This window comes from Pinus tabuliformis, chromosome 1_1, assembly GCF_031772625.1.
Source record: "Pinus tabuliformis cultivar Carrire ecotype Pingquan chromosome 1_1, CPIR1, whole genome shotgun sequence".
NCBI classification, from domain to species: Eukaryota; Viridiplantae; Streptophyta; class Pinopsida; order Pinales; family Pinaceae; genus Pinus; species Pinus tabuliformis.
This window is the reverse complement of record NC_142297.1, coordinates 312,657,505-312,679,872: the sequence shown is the minus strand read 5'-3', so window position 1 is coordinate 312,679,872 and position 22,368 is coordinate 312,657,505. Positions and strand designations below refer to the sequence as shown.

Below are 22,368 nucleotides of genomic sequence, written 5' to 3'. Positions count from 1 at the left end.
GATGACATGGTGAGACTTGCGCTCCTTGGTCTTCCTAAGAGCTGGCATAGCTACCAAGACTCGGTTAATGGAAGAGAAAAACTACCAGATTGGGAATGAATTTGGTCAAATCTGATGCAGGAGGAGATGAGAAGAAGCACCATAGATGGATCCTCATCAAAGCAAGATGATGAAGAAAATCAAGCCTTAGCGAGTAAGGCAAGGAAGGGGAAAGGGAAGGCATCCCAATCTAAATATAGTTCTTCCTATGGTGGGAAGAAGTTGGACAAATCGAAAGTGCGATGCTTTCATTGTCATGAAGTGGGACATCATGCTATGAATTGTCCACAGAAGAAATCCAAGAAGGGATCCTCTAAGGGATCTGATGGTGAGGCACTGGCCTCATAGTTTGAGTTGGATTTCTCTCTTATCGCATGCATGGTTTCATCCATGGTGGTATGTGTTTGGTACCTGGACAGTGGAGCTTCATTCCACTTGTCAGGTGACAAGAATCTTTTCAGTACCTGGGAGGAGAAGGACCTCCAGATGCGGATCGATATGGGCAATGATGGAAAGTACTGTGTTTCAGGTGAAGGTACAATTGTGTTTCAGAGGGAGAATGGAGCTCTCCTCACCCTGACTGATGTAAAGTATGTACCAGGTCTGAAGAAGAATCATGTGTCTGTTGCTATGCGAGAAGAGAAAGGTTATGATGAAGTCTTTAGTAAAGGAAAGGTATTCCTAAGGAATATCGGCACTGGACAGACCAAGCGAATCGAGATTCGAGTAAAGAATCTCTACAAGCTGGAGGTAGATGACTGTGCTGCATTGAGTTCCAAAGCTGAGATGGTGTAGAGCGAAGATGTTGGCGAACTATGGCATAGAAGATTGGGCCACTTGCACCATGGAGCCCTGAAGATCATGCAGCAGATTTCTACTGGACTTCCCAAGGGAAAACTGGAGCAGACGGATACATGCAAAGGTTGTACCTTGGGTAAGTATACAAAATCTTCCTTGTCGGATCGAGACAATAGAGCTGGAGTAATCCTGGAGCGAGTTCATTCAGATGTTTGTGGACCATTCTCTACAGCCTCCACCGCTAAACAAAGGTACTATGTTATTTTTATTGATGATTTTTCTCTTAGATGTTAGATCTACTTTATGCAAAAGAAGGATCAGACCTTCTTGAGGTTTTGTGATTTTAAAGCCTTGGCAGAGAAAGAATCTAGAAAGAAAATAAAAGCCTTGCATAGTGAAATGGTGGAGATTATGTCTCCCAGCAGTTTAAGGACTTTTGTGTTGTAGAAGGAATTAAACGGGAGTTGACAGAACCCCATAACCCACAGTAGAATGGGGTGGATGAAAGGAAGAACAAATCGATTATGGGAGAAGCTCGAGCGATGTTGCATGACCAAAGCCTACCACTGCATTTGTGGGCTGAGGCATGCAATACAACAATATACTTGCATAACAGAAGCCCACACCGTCTATTGGGAATGAAGACACCTATGGAGGCTTTTTCAGGGAAGCGACCAGATGTGAGTCACTTCCGTATCTTTGGATCATCAGTTTATTTCCATGTGACCAAAGATGCCTGGAAGAAGTTAGATCCAACAACTGAGTTGGGAATACTTGTGGGGTACACGGATACACCCCACAACTATCGGGTGTTCCTGCCTACCAGTCAAAAGACAGTGGTATGCAGGGATCTGAATTTCGAAGAGCAGAAATCCATGTGAGTATCACTTGAGAGGGAGCTCAAGTTGCATGCAGATGAGGAACTTTCGATTCCTAAGGAGGAGGAGCCTGAGATTGATGCGAAGTAGCTGCATGTAGAGGATCCGGGAGTGGAGACATCCACTCATGCTGAGACTTCCAAATATTGGTGGAAACACTCAAGGGAAGCTGACAGGTTGATGCTAGATGCGCGGGAGAATGTGGGACAACCATCTTCTCAGCACAAACAGAGGAGGTCGCTGATCCAGGTGGATCTTCAGACACAGTGGCATGGAAAAGCTCAAAATTCAAAGTGGCAGAAAGGCAAGTATCTTGACATAAGATCGAAGTGCTCGTCACCCTAATTCCAAAGGTGTGAACGACACTCCAATTCGAGTTCGGATGATGAAGTTATGGAAGAAATAAGATTACTTTGATCCTTTGGAAAATAGGGCTTTTTCCCTAAAAAATGGGTTTTTAGCTTTAAAAGGGAAATCGCATTGAAAAACGTGCAAGGGGTGGACTTAACGACCCCCAATCAGTGATCGCTGATCTATCGGGTTGGAGGAAGACATGCAGTCGGTGATATCAGAGGCTTCAGATCGACGATATAGCGATTGCCGATATCAGTGTCGGCGGATCAGGTCGACGAAACATAGGGCACAAGACCAGGACCTCTAGGTTGTTGCAATTGCGATCTGCCGATCAACGACGTGCAATCTCAGCCGTCAGATTTGGGAAACAGATCGACGGCTAGGACTAAATCAGTGGTCGGGAAATCGGTGATCTCCGATACCAAGGAGCGATGCGATGCAATCTGGACCGTCCAATCAAGGGATAGATCAACGATCCAGATCTAATCGGTGTAATGGCGATCAGCGATATCGGTGATCAACGATTGGCGATGGACTTCAATGATAGCGATTTGTGATGGGGATCGGACCCGATGGACTTATAGGTCCGATTTGATATATTTGAAGTCCAGCTTTTGCAGTTTTGGTCGGATTTTCAGTGTTTTACGGGGTTTTTATGTATTATCGTTTTAAATGATAAAAAGCCTTTTTTGGGGTTTTGTTGTGCTCGCCAACCCTTCTACCTAACCGGCCTCTATTATAAACAAAACAACCCAAATTAAGAGGCCTTGAGACATTATAAAAGCTTGATGATTGGAAAAGTATGGAGGAGAGGATTTTTTGCATGCAGTTCGAGGCAGCAGCTTGTAGGAGGGCCAATTGATCATTTTGTCTGAATGGGGAAAATTTTATATGGTTTCTGCCTTTCTTGATGCCACGAACACAGTGGTGCTATCCATTTCTTCATCTGAGCTCTCCTTTTCTCATCCATCTTTCAGAATGGAGGTATAATACTCCTTTTATGTAACTGGTGATTGTATTCTCTTCTTTTCATGCCATTTAATGAATGAAGGCCTCCCCATTGATCGAGCAGGGCCCGGAGACGTAGTCCAAGTTGGACGAACTCCATTATCAAGTCTTGGTGTCTTATTTTTGTGCCTTTATGTGTCTCTTCTTGTTTCTTGTGTGCACATTAAATTTCTACGTTAAGCTGCAATTTTCACATGTGATTCTTTTCATACATCTATAAGAAAAAGATCCCTGGATCAAGTGGTATCAGAGCAGGGCTTTTTAGGTGTGAATTGCATGTTTGTATTCTAACAAGAAATAGGCTCCAAAGAGGAGAAGGGGAACTATAACCTTTCGATCCAGAAGCGGGGCATGCACCTCGAAGGAGAAACATGGTAGAAGATGAAGCTCGTCTTGAAGAGGAGCGTAATTTCAAAAAGACCTTCTATTCAATGGCAGAGAATGTCGGTCAGTTGGTTTTAAGGCTAGAGAGAGCAGAAGGGAGAATTGCAGAAGAACAAGGTTCAACACATGGAAATGGTGGAGAATACCCCCCTCCTTCTCCTTCCACGAGTGAAAGTTCTTCTTCCTCTCACCACCATAATCCTAGAAATCCCAGGGATGCATCTAAGAATCCTTTCTTTAAATTAAATGTTAAATTTGATCTTCCTATGTTTAATGGTGAAAGTAATGTAGAGAATCTTAACAATTGGATTAGGTAGATTGAGGTCTAATGCAAGATCCAATAGATCGTGGAGGATGAGGCAAAGATTCAACTAGCCTCTCTACGGCTGAGCAGCACCGCTCTCGTTTGGTGGGAGAGCAAATTGTAGAGCAGTAAGAATGTGGGTAACCTTCTTTCCTCATGGCCTGATTTCATTTCTGTGTTAAAGGAACAGTTTTATCCCTTGGGATACAAGCAAAAAGCTTTAATGAATTGGCAGTATTTAAGGCAAATCAAGGGCCAGGATGTTCAGAGTTTTATAGAGGAGTTTAAAAAGCAAGCACTGAATTTTGGTATTGCACTTGATACACCTGAAGTAGTAACTAAGTATATTGGCTCATTACATGGTTACATTAGGCATTCATTATTGTTGTTTGAACCAACTACTATTGACTCAGCCAGCGTGAAGGCAATTCATATTGAGAACAGCGGCAAAAATGAAAGAGATGATCATTCTAGAAAACCACCGTTCAAACCTCCCAATGGAAAATCTAAAGTGAAATGGAAAGCAAAGGAGAAGAAGGCGACAACAGCCAAAGAAGGAGAGCAGTCGTATTGCAATCACTGCAAAAAGGAAGGCCACGATGACGATCATTGTTGGAAACAACACCCAAAAAAGCGTCCAAAGAAGTATGGAGGAAAAGGGAAGCATAAGACAGTGGCAACCGCGCAAGACCTTGGATCGGATTCGGGAGATGAAGCATTAATCACAACCATAGGAACAAAAGGTACTCTTACACCTCATGTTAATTCTAAATCGCATGAAGGCACTAGTTCTGTAAATGAGTCCCTTCCTAATGATCAAAAGAGAATTGAACTGTTTCATATCAGAGTTGTTGTAAATCATACTAAAGTTGAAACTCTGTTTGATACTGGATCCCAAGCAAACTTAATCATAGAATCCTTGGTAAAGAAACTCGGCTTAGAAACAAAACCACATCTGAAACCTTACCCGCTTGGATGGATACATGATAAAGAAAAATTGAATGTATCCAAGCAGTGTAAAGTAAAATTTGTAATTGCTTCTAAGCTAGTGGATGAAGTAGAACTGGATGTGATCCCATTGGATATATGTGACATGGTGTTAGGGAGTCTGTATCTATATGAAAGAAAGGTAGTCTTTTTCCGTCATGAAAACAAATACCAAATCACAAAAGATGGGGTAGAATATATAGTAAGGGCTCATCAGACTAAAATCAAAGCCAGCCTTATAAGTGCAAGACAAATGAAAAGGTTAGTGAATTCCAGTAAGGGTTGCATGTTGATGGTTGTAAGGGAAAAAAATGTACAATTAGCTAATGCTTTCCAGGGTTGTGATCAGAAACATAAACATGAATTATCTAAATTAATTTCTAATTATGATGAGCTATTTTAGGAACCGAAGGGATTACCTCCGAAGAGGGAAATCCAACATGAGATCCATTTGTAGCATGGCATTCCTTTACCGAATACTGGCATGTACAGGATGTCGACCATTGAAATGGAGGAAATCAAGAAACAAGTGCAGGCATTGCTGGACCAAGGGGTCATCAGGCCGAGCACTTCTCCGTCTAGCTCACCGATTGTCTTAGTCCCAAAGAAAGACGGCACATGGAGGATGTGTGTGGATTACTGCGCACTAGACAAAATTACGGTGAAAAATCATTACCCTCTTCCATGCATAGATGATTTATTAGATCAATTAAAGAATGTTGTTTATTTCACCAAATTAGATTTGTGCAGCAGTTATCACCAGGTCCGAATTGCAGAGCAGGACGTGTAGAAAACCGCCTTCAAGACCAAACAGGGGTTGTTCGAATGGATGGTGATGACACTCGGACTTTGCAACACTCCAACCACTTTTATGAGGGTCATGAATGATCTCTTTCAGCCTTTCATTGATGAATTTGTTCTTGTATATTGAGAAGATATACTTGTCTTTAGTAAAAGTTGGGTTGAACATGTGTGTCATGTAAACAAAGTGCTTGAAGTACTGAAAAAAGAAAAACTCTTTGTAAAATTGTCAAAGTGTGAGTTCGGGAAAACCTCTTTGGGTTACCTAGGTCATATTGTTGGTCAAGGTCAGTTAAAGATTGATCCTTCTAAAGTTGAAGCAATTCTAAATTGGCCTAAGCCTACTAGTGTAACCGAGGTCCGCAGCTTTTTAGGTGCAGTCCAGTATTGGAGGATATTTATTGCTAATTTCTCTGTTATTGCAGCACCTTTGCACACATTGATGAGTGTGAAACAGGACTTCCAATGGGGAGGAATACAATAGAAGTCCTTCGAAACATTGAAGGAAAAGATCAGCACCGTGCCAGTCTTAGCCTTACTCGATCTCCAACAGCCATTCGAGATCGAAACCGATGCCAACGGTTATGCCATGGGAGTTGTACTGATGCAGCAAAACAAGCCGATTTGTTATCATTTTGAGAAGTTTTCTCAACCTGTGATAAACTATCCCACTTATGACAAGGATCTTTATGCTTTGGTCCAGAGTATGAAAAAGTGGAAACACTACCTGATCGGCAAGGAGACCATCATCCATACAGATCATCAGCCCTTGCAGTACCTTTAGTCATAGACCAGTTGCAGCAATCGCGTCATTTTAGGTGGATGGGCTTTCTTCAGAAGTTTCATCTAGTAATAAAGTATAAGAAAGGCACTAGCAATAAAGTAGCCGATATGCTATCTCGCCCTCCTATTTCTGCTTCTGTTATTTTGCATAATGCTCTGTTATCTTTTGAGAGTTATGCTAAACAATATGCTAACAATGATGACTTTAAGGAGATTTATGAAAAACTAACCCATGGTTCTCAGGTGGAAAAATATCACTTGCAGGGGAAACTGTTGTATCACCTTGGCAAATTGTGTATTCCCACAGGGGAAAGAGTACATGTAATTCGAGAGGCACACACCTCTCGTGTCTGGACACTTTGGTGTCGAAAAGACTTCATGTCATGTACAAATATTTTGTTTTTGGCCTCACATGAAGAACATTGTGACTCGCATGTAAATGGTTGTGTGATGTATTCTGTTTCAAAGCCCTCTAATAGAAAACTCGGGCTCTACACACCACTCCCTATTCTGATTCGTCCATGGGAAAGTGTGTCAATGGACTTTGTAGGAGGTTTATCTTTTTATAGAAAGAGTCATGACTATTTGTATGTCATCATTGACCATCTTAGTAAGATGTGTATTCTAATGCCTTGTAAAAAGCAGATCACTGTAGAGTAGACTACTTATCTTTTCTTTCAGCATGTTTGGGTCCATTTTGGGCTGCCCACATCGATTGTGTCAGATCGAGACTCTCACTTTCTCGGAGAGTTTTGGACCAGCTTGTGGAAGATGATGGACACCAAGCTGAAAAGAAGCACGACATTTCATCCACAGACTGACGGACAGACAGAGGTTGTCAACCACACCGTGGTACACTTGTTACGAGGCTATTGTGGGAAACATCCTAAGTTGTGGGATGAGCATCTCCCATATGTACAACATTCCTACAACCGAGCAGTGCATTCATCTACACAATGTTCACCATTTGAGACATGTTTTGGTTACCTGCCAAAGGACCCTTTTGATATGGTCTTTGGAAGGGAAGATGAATCCAATGGACGTAATGACAGGGACAAAGCTCAGCAGTTCATTCAGCGAATCCAATTGATTCACCAAGCAGTACAAGAGTAGTTGGAGAAAAGTCAAGCCCGTTACAAGGCTCGACATGATAAACACCGAGTCGACCATCAATTTCAAGTGGGCGACCAAGTGTGGTTCCATATCAACAAAGACAGGATGAAGAGAGAAGGGAAGAAGTTGCGACCAATCCAGTATGGACCATTCACCATTTTGGAGAAGATTGGAAATAATGCCTTTCATCTCGATTTGCCGATATATATGCAGATGTACTCAGTAGTGAATGTGGAGAACTTAAAGCTGTATGAACCACCTTTGATTATGGATACTGAGGAGGTGGGCACAGTTCCTACAGTTGATGATTTTGCACCAGAATATCTCGATGAGTTACCTGAAGACATCATCCTTGACAGAAGAACCAGGACTTCACGACGAGGAGATGTGGAATACCTTCGAGTTGGTTTCAAGGGGATGCACCCCAGCAAGGAAAAATGGCTAGAGAAAGAAAGAGTGAGGGAACAATTACCTCACTTGCCAATTGACTAATAAAAGCTTTTGGCGGTCCAAAAGCTCCTCAATGGGGAGGATTGATCTAGGTGGATCTTCAGACACAGTGGCATGGAAAAGATCAAAATTCAAAGTGGCAGAAAGGCAAGTATCTTGACATCAGATCGAAGTGCTCATCACCCTGATTCCAACGGTGTGAACGACACTCCGATTCGAGTCCGGATGATGAAGTTATGGCATAAAGAAGATTACTTTGATCCTTTGGAAAATAGTGCTTTTTCCCTAAAAATGGGTTTTTAGCTTTAAAAGGGAAATCACATCAAAAAATGTGCAAGGGACGGACTTAACAACCCCTGATCAGGGATCATCGATCTATCGGGTCGGAGGAAGACAGGAAATCAACGATATCGGGGGCTTCAAACCGACGATATAGCAATTGCCGATATCGATGTCAGCGGATCAGGTCGGCGAAACATAGGGCACAAGACCAGGACCTCTGGGCCATTGCGATTGCGATCTGTCCATCAGTGACGTGCAATATCAGCCATCAGATCGGGAAACAGATCGATGGCCAGGATTAAATCGGCGATTTCCGATACCAAGGAGCGATGCAATGCAATCTGGACCGTCTGATCAAGGGACAGATCAACAATCCAAATCTAATCGTCGTATAGGCAATCGGCGATCGGCGATCGACGATGGACTTCAGCGATAGCAATTTGTGATGAGGACTGGACCCGATGGACTTATAGGTCCGATTTGATATATTTGAAGTCTGGCTTTTGCGGTTTTGGTTAGATTTTCAGTGTTTTACGGGGGTTTTATGTATTATCGTTTTAAACGATAAAAAAACCTTTTTTTGGGGTTTTGTTGTGCTCGCCAACCCTTCTACCTAACCGGCCTCTATTATAAATAAAACAACTCCATTTAAGTGGCCTTGAGACATTATAAAAGCCCGATGATTGGAAAAGTATGGAGGAGAGGATTTTTTTGCACGCAGTTCGACGCAGCAGCTTGTAGGAGGGCCGATTGATCATTTTGTCTGAATTGAGCAAATTTCTAATGGTTTTTGCCTTTCTCGATGCCACGAACGCAGTGGTGCTATCCATTTCTTCATCTGAGCCCTCCTTTTCTTAGCCATATTTCAGAATGGAGGTAGAGACTCCTTTTATGTAATTGGTGATTATATTCTCTTCTTTTCATGCCATTTAATGAATGAAGGCCTTCCCATTGATCGAGCAGGGCCTGAAGACGTAGTCCAAGTTGGACAAACTCCATTATCAAGTCTTGGTGTCTTCTTTTTGTGCCTTTATGTGTCTCTTCTTCTTTCTTGTGTGCACATTAAATTTCTATGTTAAGTTGCAATTTTCACATGTGATTCTTTTCATACATCTATAAGCAAAAGATCCCTGGATCAGTCGCTCGAGCGGTACACTGGTTACATGGCCTTGGTTGGGGAGTGTGCAGATTCTGAGCCTTCGTCATTCGAGGAGGCAGTGTAACAACCAGTCTAGGTTGATGCAATGGTGCATGAGTACGACTCCATCATGCGGAACTGTTTTTGGGATGTTGTCCCAAGACCTCAGGACAAGTCAGTGGTGAGTTCCAGATGGCTTTACAAGGTAAAGCAGGCAGCTGATGGCAGTGTTGAGAAACACAAGGCAAGGTTTGTTGCCCGTGGTTTCTCACAGGTTGAGGGGGTCGACTATGATGAGACCTTTGCTCCTGTAGCAAGGTACTCATCTATCAAATCGATGTTGGCACTATCAGCTCAGATGGGTTGGAGGATCCATCATATGGACGTGAAGACAACATTCCTCAATGGGAAGATTGAGGAGGAGGTGTACATTGAGCAGCCAAAAGGTTTCAAGACCTTCGATTGTGAGTCGCATGTGTGCAGACTCAAGAGGCCTCTGTATGGGCTGAAGCAAGCACCCCGTGCTTGGTACACCAGGATCGACAGCTATTTCACCAGGTTGGGCTTCACCAAAAGTGAAGTAGATGCAAACCTTTACCACATCATGGTAGAAGGTAAGTCATTGATCATTGTTATTTATGTCGATGATCTGGTTTTGACAGGTGATGATTAGCTGATCCAGTCTTGCAAGGAGGACCTTGCGAGAGAGTTCGAAATGAAAGACATGAGTCTTATGCACTAATTTCTAGGCATGGAAGTGTGGTAGAGAGATGGAGAAGTTTTTGTGTATCAAGGCAAGTATGCCAATGAGATCCTCAGGCGGTTGTATGGAGAACTGCAAACCCATGCAGACTCCTCTAGCTGGGAACTGGAGGAAGGAGGATGCTACTTTAGGTGACGTAGTAGCTACTACTGTTTATCGGCAGCTGGTGGGTTCACTTATGTATCTGGTGAACACACGACCCGACTTATGCTTTGCGGTGAACCAGCTGATTCATGCTATGGTTCAGCCTACCAAGTTATTTTGGAAGGCAGCAAAGCATGTGCTGAGATACCTCGGAGGCACATCTCAATATGGTTTGTGGTATAGACAGGCAGAGGGAGTGAAGCTTCAAGGTTTCACAGATGCAGATTGGGTAGGGAGTTCATCAGACCAGAAGAGCACTTCTGGAGGAATCTTCAACCTTGGTTCAGCCGCAGTTTCCTGGTATAGCAGGAAACAGAGATCAGTTGCACTTAGCTCAGCAAAGGCTGAATACATGCCTGCTAGTCAGGCTGCATGTGAGGCCATTTGGATGCAGAAGATTCCAGTGGGATTGTTTGGTCAGAGGATGGATCCTACAATGATCTACTACGATAATCAGAGTTGTATCAAACTCTCTGAGAATCCAGTTTTTCATGACAAGTCCAAGCACATAGATATCCGGTATCACCATCTTCGAGACTGTGTGGTCAAAAGGATCATGTTGTTGCTGTATGTTTCAACCGAGGAACAGGATGCAGATATTTTGACGAAGGCATTGTCAAAATGCAAGTTTGAGTTCCCCAGAGACAGGATTGGGGTTACTGATACTCCCTTTCTTATTGAGAGGGAGTGTTGAAAATAGCAACAATAAATTCTAAAAATAGAAGTGCTAAAAATAGCACTACTATAAATAGCATTTCAAGCTACCTTCCTATTTTAGTCAATCCCTAAACTAAAATAGAGAAGTAAAATTCAAATTTGATCTTAGCAGTTGTTTGTAAAATAATTAATTAATTCATCATGAGTTAATTAGTTGTAGGAAATCAAACATGAAGTCTATGTGAAGACATGCAACAGTTTCTCCATTGATTGAGGAAGTTATCCCTTGATTAAAGGAGATGAGGATGAGTTGTACTTTGAGTTGTAATTAGTTAGCTCAGTTATCTGAGTTAAGTCCAGTTAGATTAGTTCAAATAGTTTGTTGAACTAATTGTGAGTTCAGTTAGTTAATGCATGCATGCATGTAACTGCTGCACTTCAGATAACTGAATATTCTCTTAAAAATAACGCATGCATGTCAGTTCAGTCAGAGACCCAGTTGAGATTAGGTGATGGGACAGTGTACTGTCAGTTGCAGGAATATTCCTTGGAGGATATCTCTTGCATGCAGAAGGAATTCATTCCTTAGAGATTGCGCAGTTACTTCTTCAGTTTAGTGAGTGTGTGATGAGGCCAATACACACAGGTGGCATCATTGGACCCCAAGAAAAACTGAGCAAGGAAATAGGAGGCTTGGAGGGCTAGAGGAAGACATATGTTGTGTCTATTCAGTCTGTGAGTTGTATTGTTTGATTGTGGAGAGAGTAGGATAGCTTGTGGGTTGATTCTTTGTGCAATCTGAACACATTTCCACTTGTATGATATTACAGAGATTAGGGTTTTAGGCTGAGGCTTTCCCCAGAGTATTCTTCTGTGTTCATGTGTGATTGCTTTCTCATTCTCAGTTATATGTTTTCTATTTGATCTTGCTCATATTTGATTAAGCTTCCGCAAAGTTTGTTGTAGAAGTAGATCTTGTATTTTTCTTTAGTATATTGCATAATCTGTTGATCTACAATGGGAAATTCTACACAAATATTGGAGGATGATGGACAATCGAGTTTGTGTGAATTAGTGTGAGTTTGTGGAATAGACTCATGATGTAGTGTGTGTCACATACAATTATTAGTAAGCAAATCTAGCATGTTTTATAATGGTCTTTGTAAAGTATGTACCTGGTAACTCCAAGAGCTCGAGTGTGAAATGTAAGCCTGATAAGGCATGTGTAACCCCATACAGTTCGTGGTAATCTAAAAACCACTTTGTATTTGCAGTGTCGGTTTGTGGTAAGCCAAAAACCACATGTAAGAGTGAGGTGGGACATAGATTCATGTTGGCATGGTTTAGGGTTAACCGAGAAAACCCTCGGCCTGGTTGAGTCATGTCTTTGGTGAGCCTTAGTGGTTGGAGTGCCCTAGTGGCGGGTTTGTAGCCTAGAGTTGTTGGAGTGCCCTAGTGGCAAGGTTGTGGCCGAGAGTAGCTGGAGTGCCTTCGTGGCTGAGTTGAGCTGTGGTGGCTGAGAGCCCTTGGTGGCATGGTTGAGGGTGATCCGATAAAACCTAAAACATGGTTATGGGTAATCCAATAAAACCCATGGTGATATTGGAGGGGGATTTACAGGTATAGGTACATTTATGCAGTTATAATGGTTGATAGAATCATGTGTGCGAAGGACATCCTACAAGACTGGCGATTGCAATGGTCAGCACCCATGCATTCTAGTGGATGGTTGCTCCTTTATATGGACATCAACATATTTTTTTGTTATGTTTGACCACAACTAGACTTTGCAGATTGATATTGAGACAAGTACTCATTAAGGGTGTGTGTTGGAATATGTAATTCCTACTTGTCTTAATTGTGACTATTTCTATTTGGAGGAGTCTGTTCCTAACTATGTTCCTATCTTTGTGTGTGGTTGAGATATTCTCTCAACCAACAGATTGTGTGTCCAAGATAGTTTTCCTATCTTGAGACAATACTCATGTATCTATGTAATATCATATTTGATTAATAGATAGTAAGATAGTTTGCACTATCGGTTTCTTATCAATATGGTGAAAGATGGGAACTTGTATAAAAGTCTTGAATTATTTTATAGAAGTTATAATATTTTGAACCATTGTATAATAACACCATTGAGTAAACTTTTTTTAACATAAATTCTATAAATTTTATTTATATAAAAAACAACAAATGTACAAGATGGATTTACACAAGTAGCTAATCTTTGTATTATCTTGCTAGGGAGTTGCAATAATTTGCTATTCATGATTTACCAGATTCAAAACCACACAAGTCAAAATTCAACAAATATTAGGATTGACTTTATAACTTTAATTTATGCTTGGAACAAGATTAAAATTTGAGGGGCGATATTAACAATAATATGATAGAAATCATTATTATAATAATACCATTGAGTAATATAAAAAAATTTAAACAAAAACTAGGAATTTTTATTTATATAAAAAGACAAATGCACAAGATGGATTACATTAGTAGATAATCCGTGTGTCCTTTGCCAAGAGCTACAGGGACTTGTTATTTAGGATTTACTAGATACAAAAGGATTGGGAACCTATGAACTAGGGAATTAGTGGGTTGAAAATGTGTCCAATTAAAAAGCAATCCTTTTTTCCTGATTGGTTAGTCAAATTGGCTTGGGAGTAAAACCAATTTGTTGTTATGTTGTTGCATGTGGAATCTCAGTCTTTTTTTTTCATTCAAAGTTCTATCTTGCAGTGTATTTTTGCGACCAAAGTTCTAATTTTGGTAAAATTAGCTTATAATTTGAGATTTTTGGTCTTTGTTTCAAATTGTATGTGTTTGAGGATGATAAATGAGTTCCCTAAAACAAAAACAAAACAAAAGAGTCTTGGACTTGTACAAGGTAGGATAATTCCCTACAAAAAAATATATTTCCTTTTCCAAATTGTTGGAGAAATTCAAAATTTATTTACAAAATTGTTATAGTCCTTTGTAGACACATGTTTCAAACTATAAAAAAATTACTTTGTACTGATTAAGGTTGTTTATAGCAGGAGGAAGTGATCAAGAATAAATATCGAGGAATTGTACCAAAATTTCAAAGGTAGAAAATCACAATCAATTTCTTCAACATAAGACTCATGATTTGTAAGGCTCAAAGAAGCAGTATTGCAGTAAGATTTAATTGTAGCATGTTCCTTGCCTTTTCTTCATATTTTTCTATATTTTAACAATTGTCAAAGAAACATTAATTTGTACTATATGCTATTGCCTTACAACATTTCATTTGCAACCTCACGTGAAATTGGTAGTTTACACATTTATAATAGCTAGTATACACATTCCTAAAGTAACTAATACTTGTCTGAAATGAATAACTTTTTCCAATCTCTATAACCTCTAAAGGTATCCATATTGCATTACAAATTAATAAAAATTGAAATCAGCAAACTCTTAAATCAACTTAATTTAAGAATATTATAAATATCTTTTTATAATATTTAAATTTAATAATAATAATATATATCCATTTAAATTTAATTTATTAATAATAAAAAAAATATTTTTATTATTTATATTTAAAAAAAAAAATGAATTACTCAAACTTTAAGATCTTTGAATTATACGAAACTATAATAATGCATATAAAAATAATGGAAATAAATATAAAAATAATGGAAATAATATTATTATTATTTATAAAGATAAATCATACATTAATAATGATAAATTGTGCATGAGAATGGTGTAAATGAAATCCACTCTATATACTTTATCTTCTTCACCTTATAGACGGCAAAAATATTTAAGCCCGCCAAAATTTGAAGGAAAATGTCGATCTAACAGGTAGTGATGACAGAATACATAAGGTTATTGACGGAGCTGCAATTATGAATTGTTTTTCATATCAAAAACCTCCTGCACCCGTTGGCGCGGCAGCTCCACCTCATCCTCATTCCGTGGCAGCTCCACCACATCCCCAGTCCACCGCAAATTGGAGCAGGTTTTCAAATCGAAATCCATATATGCTAGATTCTTCCAGTTCCCGACTGAATCCGGGAGCCCCTGCAAACCCGAGCACTACAGTCTTAAAAGCCTCTCTCCTATTGTGAGGTTCTTCCGTTTCCTAGTTGGATCTCGGACCGCCTCTCCAAAGCGGGGCACTCTCTCCCTATGACTTTTTTGAGGTTCGTCAATTTCCTAGTTGAATCTGGGAGCCGGTGCAGGGCGGAGCAGTGGCTCAAGTCTCGATTGCTGTGAGGTTCGTCCAGTTCCCAGCTGAATCTGGGACCCCCAGCAGGAAGCGGCAGAAGCTCAAGTCGATTTCTGTGAGGTTCGTCCAGTTCCCAGCTGAATCTGGGAGCCCCTGCAGGGCGGAGCAGGAGCTCAAGTCGATTTCTGTGAGGTTCGTCCAGTTCCCAGCTGAATCTGGGAGCCCCTGCAGGGCGGAGCAGTGGCTCAAATCGATTTCTGTGAGGTTAGTCCAGTTCCCAGCTGAATCTGGGAGCCCCTGCAAAGCGGAGCACTTTCTCAAGTAGATCTCTCTGAGGTTCGTCCAGTTCCCAGCTGAATCTGGGAGCCCCTGCAAAGCGGAGCACCCTCTCAAGTCGATTATTTTGAGGTTCGTCCAGTTCCCAGCTGAATCTGGGAGCCCCTGCAGGGCGGAGCAGCTGCTCAAGTCGATAATACGTCTGATGATGGATTCAATCGAAAATATATAGCATCATGCACTGTGGAATCGAATTGCTCACGGGATTTTAAGGTTTCACGGAATTGTTCGTGTAGCATCTGTTAGCAAGAGAGAACACACCAACGCATTAGAAATTCATCTAACACTTTTTTTTCCCATTTGCCAAGTTAGTATTGCTTTGCTTTTTGTTTCGTGAGATCAGTTGCCATGGTTAATAGAGAGAACGAAAGCAATGGATCCCAAGTATCCTCTCGAGTAAGCGAGGAAATAGTAGAATTAGCAGTAGAACTGCTCTTGACGGTGACTAATTTAAAGCCTAAGGATCAGAAACAATTACTCTAGAATGCTGCCCATTGAGATGGAAGGTGTGGAAAAAGAAGCACAAATTGACCGACCAAAGATAAATGGGGAAGAAGGGATTACAGGTGGGCTTTCTAGTAAGAAAAGGACTAGTGATGCAGAGAAAACCCCGAACACAAAGAAGAAGAAAGGCTCCTCTTTAGAGGGTGAAACGGGATCTTTAAGTGGTCAAGATGTCGGTGATGGAGTTCCAATGGATGATTCTCCTACAACTCCAGCACTCGAAAAGATTATTGAGTCTGTAGATTTGCAATGTGGGGTCGCGGCCAACAGCATCGATGCTTCAAAAAAGAAGAAAAAGTCGAGGAAATCGAATAAAACCCCTGTTAGGGCTGTTTGAGTCTGCAGTTTCAAGTTACGTTTTTATTTGTCAACTTCGTACTAACAGATACTTCTGTCCAGGAAATTGTCGATGCTTGACTCTACAGGTTGTGTATTTGCTACGGCAATTTGATGTCTGGTAATAGTTGACACTGGTTAACTCCTGTGGATATAAGACAGGTTTTGAATTTGATGTTTGGCATCTGAATGTCTGTTTTTCGGGGCTCGATCTCTGTATAAGTCGATTCAGATTTTTGAGCAATTCATATTATTTAACAAAAACTATTATGGGAATGTTCCCAACTAATTTTTCTGTATGCTTTTTGTTTCGTGAGGAGGTTTAATTTCTGGCTTTAAGCTCAGTGGTTCGATACTTTCTTGATTTGTATTATTTCCCGTTCCGTTACCGTGGTTGATATGATTTATTTCTTTCATAAATTCAGCGTTTAACGACAGAAAGATATTTCAGGTCCAATTCAATTTTTGTTTTGAGGATTTTATTTTTGAAATATAGCTAGTACTATTGAAGAGTTTATGAACAAAATAGATTTGAAATGTGGTTGGATATTTCTAAAGTTTTCTCTTTGACGCATCACATAAATATTGTATGTAATCGAACATGCTATTTTTTTTTTGCTATTTCTAGTATTGTTGTTTTTACCTTGGTACTTTTGAAAAATATCTCCCTAAGTGTAGCCAGTTGTAATCATGAATTGCTCTGATTCCTTACATATATGTAACATTTTGAGTGTGGTTTCTATTGTTCATGGAATGCTAGATGTTATGCTACTCACGTTAAGTTATCTTTGTTTTTTTTTTCAAAAAAGTTATATAGGAATATGTTTACCTTACATGGGCTTCTGCAATGACATTTATAGAGTGGTTAGTTGTTTGTTTTTAAAATAAAATACATTTACATGAAATTTTCTAATTCTCTTCTTTTTTGTTTTAGTCATGTCAGCATTTTTAAATACATGTGAATGAATAGAAAGTCTTGTGGTTTTCTTTAAGTATTTCTGCTTTGACATGCTGCTTTGTTCTCTTTTTCACTTCCAGTATAAAAATCTTACATTCCCAGTCTGTTCTGTCTCCTATATCTTTTACTCTATTTCATATTTAATAAACTGTACAATATCAATAGCAGCCAAAAAAGTGACCCGACCTTTTATAAAAATTCAACAATTCCAAGTTCATAAATCTATCGGCCTCTCTTTATACCTTTAGATACAATTGCTAGTTATTATTTATAAAGATAAATAACAAATTAATAATGATAAATTGTGCATGAGAATGGAGTAAATGAAATCCATTCAATATACTTTATCTTCTTCACCTTATAGACGGCAAAAATATTTAAGCCCGCCAAAGTTTGAAGGAAAATGTCGAGCTAACAGGTAGTGATGACAGAATACATACATGTTGGCTATTCCTTAGAAGGTTAACGACGGAGCTGCAATTATGAATTGTTTTTCATATCGAAAATCTCCTGCACCCTTAGCCACGCAGCTCCACCTCATCCTCATTCCGCGGCAGCTCCACCACATCCCCAGTCCACCGCAAATTGGAGCACCTTTTCATATCGAAATCCATATATGCTAGATTCATCCAGTTCCCAACTGAAGCCGGGAGCCCCTGCAAACCCGAGCACTCGCTCCTATTGTGAGGTTCGTCCAGTTCCCCGCTGAATCTGGGAGCCCCTGCAAAGCGGAGCACTCTCTCAAGTCGATTTCTGTGAGGTTCGTCCAGTTCCCAGCTGAATCTGGGAGCCCCTGCAGGGCGAAGCAGCGCCTCAAGTCGATTTCTGTGAGGTTCGTCCAGTTCCCAACTGAATCTGGGAGCCCCTGCAGGGCGGGGCAGAAGCTCAAGTCGATTTCTGTGAGGTTCGTCCAGTTCCCAACTGAATCTGGGAGCCCCTGCAGGGCGGGGCAGGAGCTCAAGTCGATTTCTCTGAGGTTCGTCCAGTTCCCAACTGAATCTGGGAGCCCCTGCAGGGCGGGGCAGGAGCTCAAGTCGATTTCTGTGAGGTTCGTCCAGTTCCCAACTGAATCTGGGAGCGCCTGCAGGCGGTAGCAGCCCCTCAAGCGGCGGATTTCTGTGAGGTTCGTCCAGTTCCCAACTGGATCTGGGAGCGCCTGCAGGCCGTAGCAGCCCCTCAAGCCGATTTCTGTGAGGTTCGTCCAGTTCCCAACTGAATCTGGGAGTCCCTGCAGAGCGTAGCACTCGCACAAGTTGATTTTTGTGAGGTTCGTCCAGTTCCCAGATGAATCTGGGAGTTCCTGTAGGGCGTGGCACGAAACCAAGTCGATACGTTGGATGTTCTTCCAATTCCCCGCTGAATCTGGGAGAAACCTCATATTTGTGCATCCCTCCAACTTCAAGAGTTTCAAGGAATGCATACCACAGACTTCGTCTGGCAAAGTTTCAAGATGAACACCCGCCCACCATTCACCATGCGTCCATTGCAGGACAAATTTTTCAAGGTGCTTGAGCGTTCCAATGGATTTTGGAACATTCCAAAGGTTAGCATCAATATTCAATTCCCTCAACTGGAGAGGTGCCTGCAATGTTCACATGTTCGAAAGTGGGTTTTATCCTCTCCATTTCAACACTCTGGTAATGTATGCGAAGACAAGACAAAACTGAAGAGCAAAGCAATTTTTACAATTTGAAGAAAAAACAAAACAAACAGTTTTGTGAATGTGAAGAAACAACATGACTACCTGAGATTGATTTTGCCAGAGTGTTTCCATTTCTTCCCCTTTTATATGCAAAACTCGCAAATTCTTTAGAGAAACCCAGGAAGGTAGGGAGGAATACGGACAGGAATCCCAGTGGAGCCACACTGGATGGGGTGGCTGTGGAACGTTTAATATTCTTTCCACGCTATTACCTTGAGCCCTAAGCAGCTGATATTCACGTATATTAGTTGGTATTTCCAAAGATTCTGCAGGGTCAGTCCCGTCGACCATGCTGATTCCCCGCACCTGAATTGTCCATTCGGAGCTGTTAGAGTCAAGATTGACAATGTGGCAAAGTTTTTAAAATAAAAAGCGGGAGAAACACAAGTTTGATAAAGTTGGACGAAAGCTTCAGAATACATACAGGTGAATGGTCGAACACAATGTCATCTGACCGCCAAAGCCGATGCGGAATTTCTGTTTTTGCGATATCTCTGCCCAGGTCCCGAAGGTGGTCGTGCATTTTTATACGGTTTTCACTGTCCACCTCCAACAGGCATTTGTTTTCAAGGTTCCGAAGACCCAGCCATCCTTGCCAGCGGGATCCTTCCCATATTCTTATGGCGGTATCCCTCTCTTCTCCTATCAAGAAACAAGCAGCATCTAAGAATATCTGTTTCTCCTCATCATCCAAACTGTCGTAGCTAATCTTAAGTCTGCTCAGTATATCTATGGGAGGTATTGTGGAGATTTTGTTGAATTGCGCTTCCCAATAGTGCAAATCTTCATGACAAAGAAGCGCTCCGATCACTTGAAGAGACAATGGCAATCCACCGCAGACATCCAAAAATTGTTCAACCAATTGCTCAAATCCAGTACGAGGATAAGGGTGGTTAAAGGCATGCATGCAAAATAGCTCACGGGAGTGTTGTTGATTTAAGCCTGTCTGCTTGTAAATAAATGACTCTAGTATCCCAGATCTCTTGAGAAGGCCCATGTCCCGAGATGTCACTAAAATGAAGCTAGATGAATGAATGGCATCTTTAATTGGTAAAAATAATGCATCTAATTGACTCATATGATCAACGTCATCAATAACCACGAGAACCCGGAGAGAATGTGAGAGATATCTTTTGAGCGTCTCTATGCCTTCATGGGTGCTGCTTATGTACTGTACATCTGGTTGACCCAAGTCTTTAAGAAGCCTGCTCTGCAAGACGTTTAGAAGGCCCTTGGCTGCATTTTCTCTCACATCAGAGAGAAAACAAGATTGATCATACTTTGATCTGTATCGATTGAAGAGTTCCTTTGCGAGGGTCGATTTTCCGACCCCGCCAAGACCCACAATTCCAACAGCTGTAGATTGCTCGCTTTGGTGCTGTGATAACACTGTGCTCTCAAAATCCTCCACTTTGTCGTTGAGGCCAGTTGGATATTTAGCGACATGCAGCGGTGTTTTCCCAACCTTTTTGAAAACTTGTTCAACGACCTTCTGGACGAGCAGCCCCTCATCACTGAATATTGTTCACAATTTAATCATAAGTACAGAAATAAAGTACGACATACCAAATAATCAATCCAGTAAATAACTAAGAATAACAGAGAGACTTGAATTCCCTTACCCGTCACACGCGTTCAGCTCAAAACCGCTTATTTCTGCGACAACAGAAAGAGCGTTCATCCATTTTTCAGTAGTATGGGAGTTGTGTCTTGATTCAGAATCGATTGCTCTCTTCTTTGCGAGAATGCCCAGATCTTGAGCATACACTCCATTTCCACTCCGCACCCATCGAAGTTCTGAAGGATTGACCTTATAGAAGACCGGAATTATTGTTTTCCCGGTCTCCAGCATCTGGACGAGTTCATTGAGACACCAGGATGATTCCGCGTATTTTGGAGAGAAAATTGCAATATGGAGGGAGGCTGTATTAATAGCCCCTTCGATTTGAGGCTTTAAATTGTCACCGGCTTGCAATTCCTCGATGTCCAGAAAGACTCTTAATCCTTGTCTAGTAAGGATATGGTAGAGATGGCTGGCGAGGCCTTTCTTGACATCGGGACCCCGATGGTTAATAAAAACGTCAAATGGAGAGTAGTTGTTGCCGATTTCATATGAAGTAGAAGGAGATGCAGATGCAGATGCAGAGGCCATGGGATACAGTAGAGAGTAATGATACAAAAATGAAAGGTGAAGAAATACGCGAGAGAGATTGCGCGCTTGAACTCACCCTCAAAATCTTGGTCGTCCTGGATCTCACAAGTGCAAAGTGCGTACCAGCTGCAACTTCTGTGTGTCTGTAAAGGTCAATACTGGGCCAATCCCTCGATCCCACAAGTGCAAAGTGAGTACCAGCTCCAACTCTAAGACGCTCTGCGTCTCTGTATCGCAATATTTTGCCAATCGGTTGAAAATATTTATTTGAGTTGCATATATTTCCCTTCTCGTTTTTATTAAAATATTATTTTACGATTCATTGAATGGAAATATTCCGTTGATTTGAACGGGAAAGCGAGAAGTTTCGTGGTTGGGTCCTCACATAAAGCAAATCTGTTTACCACAATCACAATATATGTGGGGCCCTGACAATTTATTATGCAAAATAGGTGGCATCCACAGACCATATTTGTCGGTGGGTACAATAATTGCTTTCTCTCGGCAGGCGAATCTTACCACCGACAACGCATGATGAATGGTTCGTATCAAATGTTCACTTAAAGTAATTACGTCGGTAGGCAGGTTACCTTTAATTCCAGCGTTGGACTATTGTTTATGTAATAGGTTTATCTTTTGAACAATATAATAATCAACTATCATCTTTTTTATTTGATCAATACTTTGTTATATTATTTAATTATTGCCACATTATAATTTACACATTCTATTTTGAAGATGACTTGCTTTAAGTATTTAACATAATTTTAAAATAATTTTTTATTAAAATTAGAAAATTTCTATTACAATGACTTCTAACAACAAATACATTTCATTAAATTCGGAATTATACAATGGATCTAGAATTTAAAACTTTAACTAGATTAAGTTTGAAAATTAGTTACTTCACTACTTTCAATGTATCTATTCACTATTATTTGTCATAAAATTATCATGATAAAGTATATAAAAGGAATTTATATAAACTTACATCAACAAATATTTCACTGTCTTAATATTGGACTCCTTATGATATTTCTTTTAATATTATTTATGGCTTGTAGTAAAAAGTTGATTAATATTATTTGATGACAAGGATAATTTGTAGGTTAGTATTGTTAACCAATTTAATTATAATTTGATATAGGAAATACTAGATTGTCTGTGTTGGGTTACTATTCTAGTATATGTGTTAGGTTACTATTCTAGTATATGTGTTGGGTTACTATTCTAGTATATGTGTTGAGTTACTATTCTAGTATATTGTTGGGGCAATTTTGAAGGATCTATAAA

At 40.6% G+C, this 22,368-nt stretch overlaps 1 protein-coding gene across 1 annotated transcript; it reads right to left on the bottom strand.

Annotated features, from left to right (window-relative positions):
* Window positions 1-17,536: 17,536 nt before the first annotated feature.
* Window positions 17,537-21,329, bottom strand: LOC149212801 (disease resistance protein Roq1-like). Its single transcript, XM_089390664.1, has 4 exons — window positions 20,546-21,329; window positions 19,348-20,437; window positions 18,966-19,229; window positions 17,537-18,803 (listed from the first exon to the last, which is right to left on the bottom strand). The coding sequence occupies exons 1-4, from the start codon at window positions 21,073-21,075 to the stop codon at window positions 17,847-17,849; spliced, it is 2,841 nt and encodes a 946-aa protein (XP_089246790.1). The 5' UTR covers window positions 21,076-21,329; the 3' UTR covers window positions 17,537-17,846.
* Between the last annotated feature and the right edge of the window lie 1,039 nt (window positions 21,330-22,368).